The sequence below is a fragment of the Dermacentor andersoni genome, chromosome 7 (assembly GCF_023375885.2).
Source record: "Dermacentor andersoni chromosome 7, qqDerAnde1_hic_scaffold, whole genome shotgun sequence".
NCBI lineage: Eukaryota > Metazoa > Arthropoda > Arachnida > Ixodida > Ixodidae > Dermacentor > Dermacentor andersoni.
Genome location: NC_092820.1, coordinates 94069800 through 94083722, shown reverse-complemented (window position 1 = coordinate 94083722; position 13923 = coordinate 94069800). Strand labels below are relative to the sequence as shown.

Sequence of the window (13923 nt, the reverse complement as noted above, 5' to 3'; positions counted from 1 at the left end):
TTTGATTGCCTTATATGCTTCACAGCCGACAATAGTGCGTAGGCCTCGACCGTAAATATACTTGTTTCCGGATGCAGTACATCGGATTCCGCGAAGACTGGACCGTCGGCTGCTTCGCAGCGTCTGTGTAGAACTTTGCGCAGGAGTGCTTGTACTATAGCTCTCGAAAGTGCATTCGGGTTTCGACCTCTGGAGCGTGCTTTGTAACTTATAGAAAGGATATGTCACATTCTACCACCTGCCACTCCCAAGGAGGGAACAGCTTGGTTGGATGCATTAAGCAATGCTCGAGGAGCGGGACATGCATTTCATCACTAAGCTCCCTCACACGCAGCGAGAAAGGCTGTCTTACAGAAGGGCGACTACGGTAAAGTGTAGCACACGCCACATCGTTAACGGTATAACAACATGGATGTTCATGATTGGAGTGCATTTTGAGAAAATATGTTAGGCTGATGTAAGTTCTCTTAAAATGGAGTGACCCTTCATTTGATTCTGCATATAAGCTTTCAATAGGGCTTGTCCTGAAAGCGCCAGTGGTTAAGCGGATACCTAGATGGTGGACAGGATCTAGCATCTCTAGCGCGCTGGGAGCGGCAGACTTATACACTACGGCACCATAGTCCAATCGTGATCGAATTAGGCTCTTGTAAAGATTCATCAAACAACTTCCTGTCGCTACCTCATGTAGTATAGGATAGAAGTTTCAGTAAGTTCATTGTTTTTAGAGATTTTTCTTTAATGAGTGAAATGAAAGTAAGCCTACAGTCAAGTATAATACCTAGGAATTTATGCTATTTGTTGACAGGCATTTGTTGTCCACACAGTTCAGCACAAGAATCTGGAACCAGTCCTCTCTTTCTTGTAAATAGAATACAAGTGATTTTGTGGGGGTTGCTCTTAAAACCGTTTTTGTCTGCCCACTGGGACACCTTGTTCAAGCCCTGCTGTGCCTGTCTCTCGTATACAGCTAGGTTACAGGATTTGAAGCCTATATGAATGTCGTCCGCGTAGACAGAATAAAATTTGGCCGGTAGTAGTGAAGCACGAAGTGTGTTCATCTTAACGATAAAGAGTGTGCAGCTGAGTACGCCTCCCAGGAGTACACCAGTTTCTTGTTTAAAAGGTGGCGATAATTCGTTGCAGATTTTCACGCGGAAGATATGATTCGACAAATAGCTTTCTATTACGTTCAACATATTTCCACGGATGCCCATTCCCGACAAGTCTCGCAGGATCCCGTAGCACCACGCTGTGTCGCAAGCCTTCTCCATAGCGAGGAATATCCTCCAATGCGCACAAGATGATCGGTTGTCGACCGTCCTTCTCTGAAGCCACACCGATAAGGATCGAGCATATTGTTGAGTTCAAAGAAATGTATGAGTCAACGATTAATCATTTTTTCAAAAAGCTTACACAGGCAACTTGTAAGTGCTATGGGGCGATAACTTACCGCCGAGTAAGGGTCTTTACCTTGCTTCAAAACAGGGACCACAATCGCTTCTTTCCCTGTGGATGGAAGGTATCCCGCAGCCCAAATAGTGTTGAAAAGTGCGAGTAGTGTAACCTGTGTGTCAAGGTGCAAGTTTTTGATCATGTCACACATGACTGTCAGGTCCCGGTGCAGAGCGCTTGCATGCGTTCAAGGCACCTCTCAACTCGGCAATACTGAAATGCCGGTTATACGGTTCATTCTGTCTGCATTTACGTACGACCGGTTTACGTTCTTCTATTTGTTTGTGTTTTAGGAAGGATTGAGAATAATGGATTGAGCTCGACACACGCTCAAAGTGCTCCCCAAGAAAGTCTGCTTGATCCTGCAAGGTGTTCCCTTGGTCGTTCACCAGAGGAAACGGGTGAATTTGCTGCCCTTTTAGCTTTTTGAGCTCATTACATACTTTTGTCTCCTGGGTATACGAAGTGATTCCCGAAAGAAACTTATCCCAGCTTTCTCTCTTAGCCTGTCGTCGCGTGCGCCTTCCCTGCGATTGGACAAGGTTTTCTGCAGTTGGGTATCGGCGCAGGATGTCCCATGCTTTCTTTTGCTTTTTCCGCGCTTGTCTGCAGTTATCGTTCCACCAAGGAAATCCTCTTCGACGTGAACGACCTTTTGTTTGAGGGATTAACTTTTCTGATGCGTCAGTGATAAAGCCGGTAAAATATGATATGACATGATCTATTGTAAAATTATTTATAAAATCTCGTGACAAGTAGGTGCATTCCTTAAAAGCTTCCCAGTCAGCTGAGGCCAGCTTCCAGCGAAGTACATGCGGATGGAAGTCATGTTGTATTGCTAAGTTTACAACTACTGGAAAGTGACCACTTCCGAATGGAGTTTAATTACACACCATTCTAGATCATGGAAGATAGTTGAAGAGCCAATCGACAGGTCTATTGACGAGTATGAATCATGGTGAGGATTGTAGTACATTGGTTCCTTCTTATTGAAGAGACACACACCGGAGTTTAAAACGAAGTTTGAATAAGCCGTCCTCTCGCGTCTCATCGGGAGTCTCCCCACATAGTCTAATGTGCGTTAAAATCTCCCACGAGCATGTAAGGCTCGGGAAGCTGATCAGTGAGGTTTCAGAGGACTGCTTTCTCGAGATGATGGTTAGAGGGTATATAAATGGAACACACACTTACTAATTCATAAAAAAGAATGGCCCGAACTGATACTGCCTCAAGGAGCGTCTGAAGGGCAACGGGTCGACAAGCGATAGGCTTGTCAGCTATTATTGCTACACTGCCAGACGCGTCAGCCTCGTCGCGGTGTTTCCGGAAGATGGTGTATGTACGAAGAAAATTAGTGTTCGTAGGATTCAGATGTGTCTCTTGAACACACGGAAGCTTTGGATTGTGTTTGTATAGTAGCTCTGTAATGTCGTCGAAGTTACGAAGGAGTCCTCTGGCATTCCACTGTTGCATCTGTGTCTCCGTTGTGATAAATGTGTTGTGTGCTGTGTGTTTAAAAGACGAAGATTAGCTCACGAGCCCTTCCCAGGCGCCGCGACGCGAGTTTCGTCTTTTTTGGAACGATCGAGAGAGGCTCGCCGCTCCTTGGGCGCTGGTGGCGCCGTCTGGCTGGTTGTTGTGTCCATTGCCTCTTGCGAGGCGTCGGACACGCGCTCGAGCGCTGTGTTTGACGTGAAGGCCTCGTCTCGGTTGACGAGACCTTTGAGACAGGAGGTCGATGGTCCCTTCTGTTGGGGCGGCGCCACATTGGCAAAGTTGTTCCCGGGCAGGTATGAAACCCGCTTGCGTGCCTCCTTTAATAATATATTCTCTTTTACTTTTAGTGTTACTATTTCTTTTTCTTTCTTCCACGACGGGCATGACCGCGTGTACGCGGCGTGCTCCCCATCACAGTTTACACAGTGCACAGAGTATTGACATGATTGAGAGAGGTGTTCGTTAGCACCGCATTTCGAACAAGTCTGACGGGCTCGGCAGTTCTGTGAACTGTGGCCGAATCACTGGCTCTTAAAGCATCGTAGAAGATTCGGGATGTACGGTCTGACTCGGATTTTCACATAACCTGTCTCGATAGTGTCGGGCAGGTTGCTTGAGCCAAACGTCAGTATTAGGTGCTTGGTATCAATTTCTTTTTAGTCACACCTCATTTTAATTCTTTTGACATTGATCACGTTCTGATCATTCCAACCCTCTAGATGTTCGGCTTCAGACAATTCTAACAGATCAGCATTGGAGACAACGCCGCGGGAAGTATTCCTGGTGCGGTTTGGGGTCAGTGTTACTGGGACACCCCCAAAAGATACAAGTTTGGGCAGTTTTTCATATTTCTTATCTCGGAGCTCTAGAAGGAGATCATCACTTGCCATTTTCGATGCTTTGTAACCGAGACCGAAAATTTCCGTCAGATATTTCGAGACGACGAAGAGTGAGATCATTCTCACTGTCTTTCCAGGTTTGTCAGAGTGGATTACGTGAAAGCGGGGAAAGGTCTGTGTACGATTGCCGAAAAGCTTAGACATTTTCGGTGCGCCCTCGTTTCTGGGGCGATGAGGAAGTGGGGGAAAGAAGTTTCCATGAAAACACAAAAATTCAGCAACAACGCCGACCGCCCACCACGGAGCCTAACGAAGGGACGCGGCAGAGCTTGCATACAATTCTGCCCGACACCAGTCGCACCCCATCCCTATAAACAAATATGGTGTACCCAAGGTAGGGTAGCCACACAGGGTTAACCCTTGCCGCCAAAGAGAAAGGAAGTAAATGGAAAAGAGAAGAGGACAGGAAAGGCCAAAAAGTGACAGACAGAGACGATGACTTAAGGAGAGAGAGACAGGAAAATGTGACAGCCGATTTCCTATATATGGGTCAGTCTAGAGGTGCCGTCTATGTGAAGCAGAGGCCGAAGAGGTGTGTTGTCTCCGCCGAGGGGCCATGAAGATCCAAACACCCAGCACTGGCTCAAACCCCAGGATTCCTTTTTCCCTATACACGGCTAAGCCGCGTACGGCTACACGCGGGAGGGTCCAACCCTCGTGTGCTCGGGTACGTGGTGTCGCAACACATCAAACGCCTGCTCACGCAGAACCCCCTGCGGGGGTGCTAACAGGGAGCCTAGCATATGGTAAGACGAGAATGAACAGGGTTAGGCTATGCCTGACACTGTCAAATGCCGCCATGTTGTCTAATAGATCATTCTGTCATCTCTGTTTGGCTCCTGGTGGGGCCTATAAGCTTCCTTTGCTCAAATCGCGCCGTCTTGTCGAATGGGCAATCCTGTCATTTTGGTTGGCTTATGGTGTTGCCAAGCTTTCTCTGATTAGTTCATATTTTCTCATTTTGTCGAAATGGCCTTGCTGTTATCTTTCATTGGCGGCTGCAAGGGCAAAGCTATGTCGAATCGGCTAAACTTGCGCCATGTTCTGGAATTCTGCCATGTTGGCGTCCTGAGCCCATCGGAAAAGCGGCAGCTGGAACATGAGCCAATCGAAGATGGCAAGATAATGAACTCGACAATATGGCAGGATTTGAGCGTGTGCAGCCGGGAGGATAGATCCAAAGAATTAGCATGGAACACCGCCCAACACGGCTGAAGCCACACGTATGGACAAAATAAGAGATCGGCCGTCAGAATGCGCGGTATGTTCTAGTGTTTTCAACTCTGCAGGCAAAGCTATACGGCAGTGCGGCCGAGCAAGTGCGCATCGATTAAAAAATACCTTTAACCAAACGTTCCCGGCCCATACGATGAGTTTACGAGGTTAAGTTGTCGCGCAGATACTGCGAGGGAAAACGTGAAGGATGCGGCTTGCCAAGGCTCTCTGCGTTGCGTAACGCTCTTTCCTACTTTGTTTCCTCACTCCATAGTCTTCAAAAGGGCAACCCATAGGGTTACGAGACCTGGCCCAGGAGCTGCACGTTCTGAGTAATGCGTGACTTCCAACGTGCGGTAACGGTTTTTTTGTTCAGCTTCAGTATGAAAAACGTCTGCTTTTGCGAGCCTTCCGTGACGCATTCAACGGTTTTCCAAGCGGGGAATCTTGCATGGAGGCTGCTCTAGAGCTACACTGTCAGCAACTAGAGTCGGTATGCGACCCGGGATATCGTTACCATTCACATATAGGCAGCTGCTAGAAAGCGTTGTACCGCCGTTACCCGAGAAGTTTCAAAGCACCTCGAACTAAGTATAGTTTTCAAAAGATGAAGGCCCACAGAGACAGTACACCAATGAAGAAAGAACAATGACATGACAAGGTGCTACTTGCAACTGTTTATTGAGGTCGAAAGCGGCTAAATATATAGCCATGGGGAGAGGGGGAAGAAAAAGAGGGAGCACTGACCATGTGAATGCGCACACGCGAGAACACAGAAGATGTATAGGAATGGAATCACAAGATTAACCAAAATCTAATACCTATCTAAAAACGCGCTTTCATTTCTGTAAATGTTCAGAGACGGGGTGCTGACCCAGGCGTTCCCTCTTATCCCAATCTGGTTGGCCTCCAATAGTTTGGTTGGCCTCCAATAGTCCATGCGTCACAGTATCTTTTCTTTTAAACATGATTGTTGTATAATGAAGCGTTGCTTCACGTACTTGCTTATTCTCATTCCCGCAGGCCTTGCAATGAAGCGGCAAGTTTGAGGCACTGGCATTTTTTAACGAAAGCTTGTGCTTTGCGAGAACGGATGCGACGACTTCGGTCCAATCCCGAATATCGCACCGGTGAAGCGGCGGAGAAGCGTCAACGAGTTGCAGAAGATCAGGAGTTACGAGCTCGCGTTACCGAGCAAAAGCGTGCGTGCAACCAGACGCGTCGAGGTCGAGGTTTACAGAGGTGAAGACGCGCTGGACGAAAATTTGCCCTGTGTAGTTGTGCCATCGGACGACGACGACGAAAGAAATTAATGATAGTTAAAATAAGAGAACAAGACATTATACATACTTTAGTGACCGAGTGTTCATTGCTCTTTGGAGGGCTAACAACGACACCAAGCAGAAAACTTGACCGTGGCTGGAAGCATAACCATGCAGAAAGCTTGGTCGAGTCTCCAAGCATAACCACGCATAAACGTACCCGAACCAAGAATAACCTAGGCGGGGCCGCCAGCTTCGCTGTTTGCCCAGTCTTCACGCCACTAGTGAGAAGCTGCCCCTATTTTTTTTTTTTTCATAAAATCAAATTGAATGGGTCTCAACGATGCGGGTTCTACAGTTTCATTAGAAATGTTAGATTGGTGAATGTTCGTACCGTTTAATTGCGTTAATTTACCAAAACTAATTGCAATCAAGCAAATGATGAGATTTAGAACGCCATGAATACATATTCAGACCAATCAAGATAGTGGAAATTTGGGCTTGTTTGTTCGTGATCTTCGGGTTGCATACCGCAGAGGCCGAAACGGCCACAAAGAGAAGGACAAGACGATACACAAAGCGCAAACTACCAAGAAAGGTTTATTTTTCCAGAGCACAATTATGTGCGCTCATACAGAGCCGACCACCACGAATGCGCAGATGATTACCTCCTAAGAAATATAAGTTCCTTATAGAAAAGTTTCAGAGATTGGGTGCTTATGCACTTAGGACCTCATCTTAACATAGTGTTACGGTGCACTTGGGCAGGACCGTGCGCGCCAGAGGGAGACAAAGAGGAAGTGGTAGACCGTCTCCTGGAGCTCTGAGACGTGTACCAGCCTGCGCGCTTAGCACTTACCTGCCCCATGTAAATAGTTGTACACTCATTTGTGCATCGGGCTTCCTCTTCGTAACATTCATTCGTAACAACATCCTCTGAGGTAATTCCAAAGTGTTTTCCGAGACGTTTAAAATAGCAAAAGCTGCGCATCCTGGATTCGAACTGCGTGCCTACAGATTGCTAGCCAAAAGGGTTACCTCTAACCAAACCATCCACATCACCAGGGGACTTCAATACAGCACCTTAAGGGTGCAGTAGCTCCTCTCGCTGCTCTGATAGGCTGACGCCACGCTGTTAAGTGGTTCAGTTTGTCTATAAATCGGCACCAAGGTGAAACAATTTAAGCAAAGCTAGCAGGAAAGTGTGAAAGGCGGGAAGGAGAGACGAGAAAAAGAAGCAGTGTATTTCTCCTTTACGACCGGGGTGCGCCAATTCCACAATGAGTGTTCTGTTCTTATCGGCAGAAGACTGCTCTGCGTGCACGCACGAATGTTTATCGCAAACGATAACTGCAATAAATAGTGCAATCTTACTGCGCATAATAAAGCGTCGGCCCCAGTGAAACACCAGCCGAAAACATGCGCCTGAAGAACTATGGTTGGCTGACACGCTATGACTCGCTGACGATTGGCAGATGGCCTATAACACAGCACCGAGCTGAAACAACGTAAACGAAGGTAGTCGTAAAAAAGCGTAAGGCGGGGTAGCAAATGAATGAAAAAGTTTGCCTTTCCACTTCACCGCCACTATGTATACGTGGAGTAGCATGTCGGCATTCATAGCCGACCGTGACCATATGACGTGTTCAAGAAATGGCTTTGGAGCGAACACCTGGGAAATATGCACTTACGGCTTTATACTTTTTCTTGAACTCTTTACAAGCCCGAGCACTCTTATATTCTGCAAGGTGTATGTTTCACAGAAAGACACTTTTAGCACCCTGACATTAATGAAATGGTGCAGTAAGGGTGTTCCGCTAAGGAAGGCATCTATTTTTAATATCTTCAGAGAAAATAAGGGCGACAAAAGGAGGTTTCGACATCTAATGCACCCTCGAGGGTGTATTTTTCCCTAGTGTGTACTTTAATTCCTGTAGGAACCACAAAGAAAACTAATGTGGGAAATAACAATTCCAGTGATTCTGCTCCGACAATATATCTAGGATTGTTGCCGCAGAGCACTGGCTTTTCCTAAGGTTCCGGAAATGTCCACACATTGTGGCGCACCACGGCTAGGTCCTTGTTCATACCTCTGTAGACTGTGCATTCCAAGGCTGCCTACATGGCTTGGGGGGCGTGCAAAGAGCATTCAAATAATCTGCCATCGCAATTTCCACACTTCAATATATGAAAAATAAATAATTTGTCATCTCACAAGCATTCTACAATATGCACAGTTCGATATAATCTACAGCGGCATTTCTTCATTTTATTATTCTCATGCACCAAATACGCATTTGTGACGTTCCAAAACAAGACTAGAAAAGCCGAAGAGGTGGACTCCGTCTAGAAAATGGTCTGCAAGACCACTCACCCTTTTGAGGCTTCAGAGACTTGCGGAACTTGGCCAGGGCCGCCACCACCCTCGATCTGCGCCTGCTGTGATGGCGCTTGCTGGCGGCCGCCTCCTCGTCGTTTTTCCCTCCTTCGACGCCGTCGGCGGCGGCCGAGATAGGCACGCGACCATGCGCCTTGCTCTTGCCGCGCTTCTCCGACGTCGGGAGGGAGCCAGCCGTGCGAGGACTGGTCCCGCCAATAACGGCAGTGCTCGGTCCCGTCGTCTTTGGACTTGTGACGCCCTTGCTGGGACTCGTGACCCCCTTGCTGGGACTCGCGACGCCTTTCTTGGGACTCATGACGCCCTTCCTGGGACTGACGACGCCACGGTCCTTGGCACTCGCGACAGGGCTGTTCGGACTTGGCGCGCCGCTGCTCAGATTCACGGTCCCCTGCGGCGTTCCGATGGGCTCTGGCTTCGAGTTTGGCATGGCGGACTTCACGACGGCGGGCCTCGGGCTGGACATTGGTGAACGGTCAGGCTCAGTGCCGCCGGCTTTGGTGGGTTTCGGTCTCACAGCGGTGGCCCTTCCTCTGGCGGCACCGGCGTCTGGTTTAGGGCTGGCGACGCGGTCCTTAGGCTTAGGCTTAGGCCTACCACCCTTCAGGTTCACAACCGCGACCCCCGTGCTCCCGGCGTCCAACTTCGGCTTGCTAGAAGTGCCGACTTTGGGTTGTTGGAGGGAGCTCGACGAAGCCGCGGCCTTCGGCAGAGCGTCACTGGCAGCGCTTTCAAAAGCATCGAACCGGTATTCCTGCATCGCCATGCACGCACACGAGCGGGAAACGTTGACTCCTAGAGGCCCCGATGCATCCGTTTATTCTATTTATTTATTTTACCCTCAGCAAACTCATTTTGGCAAACTCGTGCCAAGCAATAAAAGTTCCATGAGGGCGTTGCGGAAACGCAACCTACTTTGTATAGTTCACTGTCCTCTTCAGCAACTCAGAGTACATTTTGCTATCAGGTTTAATTATTTGTAGAAAAGTAACACATTTTTGCAGTATTGTTTTAAACGCAAAATTTTCAAAACAGGACTTCCGGAGCCCTTTGTTACGTAATTGGTTTAAGTGATGATGGCTGCTGCTGTTGTCATTTTTCTAGGCTGCAAATCAAGTTCTGGAGATTAGAAAATGCACATCAGAGGCCTCAAGCAGGCTGCCAACGAATGATCGATGCTGCACGCAGACCGAAGACATGAACAGGCCTTGAGCAGCAGAGAATAATCGAATACATTGGTATTGGCTTTCGCTAAATAATGAAGGGACTGGAGTCAAGGGATATGAGATTTATAAGGCATGGAAATTCCTGAATCTCTCTCAGCATTTGAACGCGAAAGCGTTAAGAGCCCTGTCTCGCAGAAAGTATGGCGTTGGCGTCCCGCGCCCAGCGTCGACCGTCGTCTCGAGAAATAATCATTGCGACCCACTCATACCGGACCACGCAAGCTCTCCGTGTAGCGCAAACAAGTTACTCAACTAATCGGCTTTCGCAAAGTAAAATGCGCTAGAAAAATCGTAAAGTACGACTTACACACAAGCAGCAGACATGATAGCCTCGGCCTGTAATTTGAATATATGAGAAATGATAATTCTGTTACGCGGAAACTCAAATACACACCGCATTTAAAGCGATAGTGTTCTCCAGCTGCCATTTGAAGCCTGTCTTAGTAGGAGCAGAGGTGGGGGGGCGGGGGGTGGGTCGGTTATTTGCACACTATCAAAAAAAAAAAAAAAGAATGACCACAAAGCTCGCCTGCGTGAACAGCGTTCGCCGCGAGCGTTTCCCAGTAAGCATTATGGTTACATGCGCTGCAGTTGCCGGGAGCCGTGAGAAGCAGTCAGGGATCTTTGAATACTCTCGCGTGCAACTCTTAAAGACGAAGCCTAAGGGACCTCAATTTTTTTTTTTTTTTTGCTGTTGTTGACAGACAGCGTAACGGACGAGGTAGTTCTGGCTGTGGATGGCGACGTATCGAGGATGTCAGTGGTGGCCATCGACTATCGTTGTTTGTTTGCTTTTTTTTGCAGCCTATTCGTGCCTTCGGTCTGCGTGCTGCTTCGAACATTCGTTGGCAGCCTGTTTGAGAGCCCCAATGTCGCTGCGCGCAATCGCGTAGTCACGTGGTACCATCTTCGAATCTTGCGCACTTTATTTGCAGCCAAGAAAAAAATTAAATCCACAGCAGCTGTCCTCACGGAAAATAATCATTTGGATATTTCTCAAAAGGGGCTCTAACAACTTCTCCACTGAAAATTTTGCGTTTAAAGCAATACTGTAAAACTTTGGTAATTCATTTTCGGTAACTAATTACCTTAGTTCATAGTAAAGTATACCCTGAGTTGCACAAGAGGAAAGCGAAAACTGCTAAGCTGCTCCAATTTCCCTAGCGCACACGTCGATCTGTTAAGGCTTCCACGGCATGAGTTAGATAAAACATGGATGGGAGCGTGGCAGATTTGTTATATGCACTTGAAACCCGGTTACATACGGTTACATAGTACGCGACCCTTAACTAGCGACATATATTAAAACACATTCGATCAATCGAAATTTTAACATCCCCTACCTAGTATATTTAACCGCAGTCAATATTCTTTTTTTTTTTGCATATGCTTTTCGAACTTCTTTTTTTTTATCATGCGGGCCAGGATGCTCGGCAGCATGTTCGAGTGTAACCAAGTGTAGTGTGCAATACGGCGCATAACGCAATAGCGAAAGCAGCATTTCAGCAAAGGCGCGAAGCTTCTCGTCATAACGGTTCGTTGTATACGTCTTCGGACTTATCGAATTACTTGACAGAACGAACCTTCGGTACATTTCGCTGTAATCAGGTTTGATTGGACATATTGATAAGGAGCGCACCTGGTGCCACCATGTTCTACGCTGAACTGCAGATGGCATTTCCCACATAAAGTAAATAAACTCACTGAAGATCCATGAGGTTCCCGAACACTTGTGTCACAGCCGAAAAAAAAGTACTGCATGAAAGTCGGTAAAAATGAAACATGAACAGGTCAGCGCTAAATTTATCACGTTCAGTTGTTCCCGCTTCCGTCATTTGACGAGTTTTTCGCATTTCGACCCCACGACAATGCGGCAGCCACGCCCGGCAGTCGAACAAGCGACCTCGTGTTCAGCGGCGTGATGTCATAGCTACTGAGTCACAGTGGTTGGTTGATTAAAGCACGCGTTATTAGGCTTATTGGATCTGACGTCTTATTTGCGGACCGGAGACGTGTAGCGGTGTGGAACTGAACCCTCGATTGATGATTTCGCCGTCTGCCACTTCATCGTTTTCCGTTGGCGTTTCATTTGTCCACGAATGTACGCCTCGATGGTGGCTCGTGGCAAGGCACCCTGACGTGCTTAAACATTTATAAGATTCAAATTCCGGTTAGAAAGATATCCACGTGAACGCCGCCATATTCAGCATGGACTGTTGTGGGGTCCAGCTATAAATCGAGAGCAAGCAGCCTTCATACTCAAGCATACTTTTCGTTTTTAGGGTGGGGTCAGCCTTTGAAAAAGCACATGCCACTTACCGCTCAATGCTGGGCGAACCTTTCCTCCAAGTTTGACTATCTTTAGAATTAAAATGGTGGTTTGCCAAGAAGCTGCGATGACTATAACTGGAGTGTAGAATAAACAATGGCCGAGATAGGCTACAGTGCCCGCGATCATTGGCGTCATGCAAGTATAATCCCATTTCTTGAATAGCCATTGCACACAGCCGCACACGCACAAAAAATGTATATGTAAGTGCTTCACGTTACACATTTACCGTGTTGTTAAACAGATCAAGAACGGTTATCTTTCTTGGGCAACCAACCGCGGTTTTTCGTCTCTAATCGTTTTCGTGGGTCGACACCGAAGAAAGTGACGTTTAACAGAGCGGCAGGAACCGCAAGGTGGTACAGTATCGCACAAAGGTAAGGTGGCGCAGTGCGGCATTCTTTCCTCTCAACAGCTAACATTTTGAGACATCCTTTAAGACGCCGCGCCTCCAGAGGGCGGTCGCAGACGGTGCACTGGATACGGAACTGTGCCTTGAGGAAGTGACTCCTCTTGTACCGGTACGGGTACGGCCTGGTGGTAAGAGCCTTACCCATACAACATAGTTCGACGTAGTACTACAACTAGTCACATTCCAGAGCGGTCTAAACTTATTCTTGGACAGTAACCACCGGTGTTTGGTTTCTCATAAATTTCTTACAAGCGAGCGCGGCAGGAGTAACAAGACCTAATTCACGTTCTCGACACGGGATGATGCTGCCACACGTGAGCCATATGCTCCGGAATTTGTTGCTCTCCGTGTCTCGTGTAACATGCAACTGTGCAACTGTAAAGAAAGAAACTTAGTGTTTTCAAATGAAAGAAAGAGGCAACACATCGGTATATTGAAGGCGTATGCAGGTTCCCTGCGCGGCACTGCCACATAACTAAATAAAGTAATTGCAGTGATCGCCAGCCTTTTGCAGCACCTGTCCGCGGTTAAGAATAGTGATAGTAATGCGACGCGCCTTCCGTAGGCCAATTGGGAATGGAAATGCCTCTCTACCTAGGATGGTGGCGAACAGCGGCGAAATTACGGAGTTGTCACCGTTCTAAAACAGCGCGAAATTGAGCATGGGCTTATATCAAGGGAGTATAAGCGAAAGTACGGTCCCTAGACATGTTCCCTCCTCATCCTCGCTCTCTCCGCCATTGTCAATGTGCGATTGGCTTATGGTGGTTTCGTGACATGCAAAAGGTTCCAAAGTTCTTTTGCGCGTAGTATGGCTTGCGCCAACATACACATAGAACAGGGCAAGATGTATGCAGTGGAAGATAAGCAGGGCAATATCATCAGTAATTTTGAAGATATAGTAACGCAGTAGAAGACTTCTGTAATGAACTGTACAGTAGCCAGCCGAGCGACCTTCGTTGTAAGTAGTGATGAACGGGATACAGACGCTCCTTGTATAAGTAGTGACGAAGTTACAAGGGCTTTGCAAGACATGCCTTACAAGACCTGTCCCGAAGAAAAGTGGCTGGAGAAGATGGAATAACAGTCAGTTTAATCAAATACGGGGGTATATTACGCTTTAAAAATTGCAGCTCTTTATACCAATGCCCCAAGACTTCAAGTATACCAGAGTACCGGAAGAATGCCAACATTATACTAATCCATAAGAAGTGAGACGTCAAAGACTTA

At 47.4% G+C, this 13923-nt stretch overlaps 1 protein-coding gene across 1 annotated transcript in view; it reads right to left on the bottom strand.

The window, feature by feature from the left end:
- Nucleotides 1–13923, bottom strand: part of LOC126534112 (uncharacterized) — a 59085-nt gene that overhangs the window by 34955 nt on the left and 10207 nt on the right. The window contains exon 3 of the mRNA XM_055072978.1: nt 8703–9480. Coding sequence (XP_054928953.1) covers nt 8703–9480 — 778 coding nt within the window. The remainder of the gene's footprint in view (nt 1–8702; nt 9481–13923) is intronic.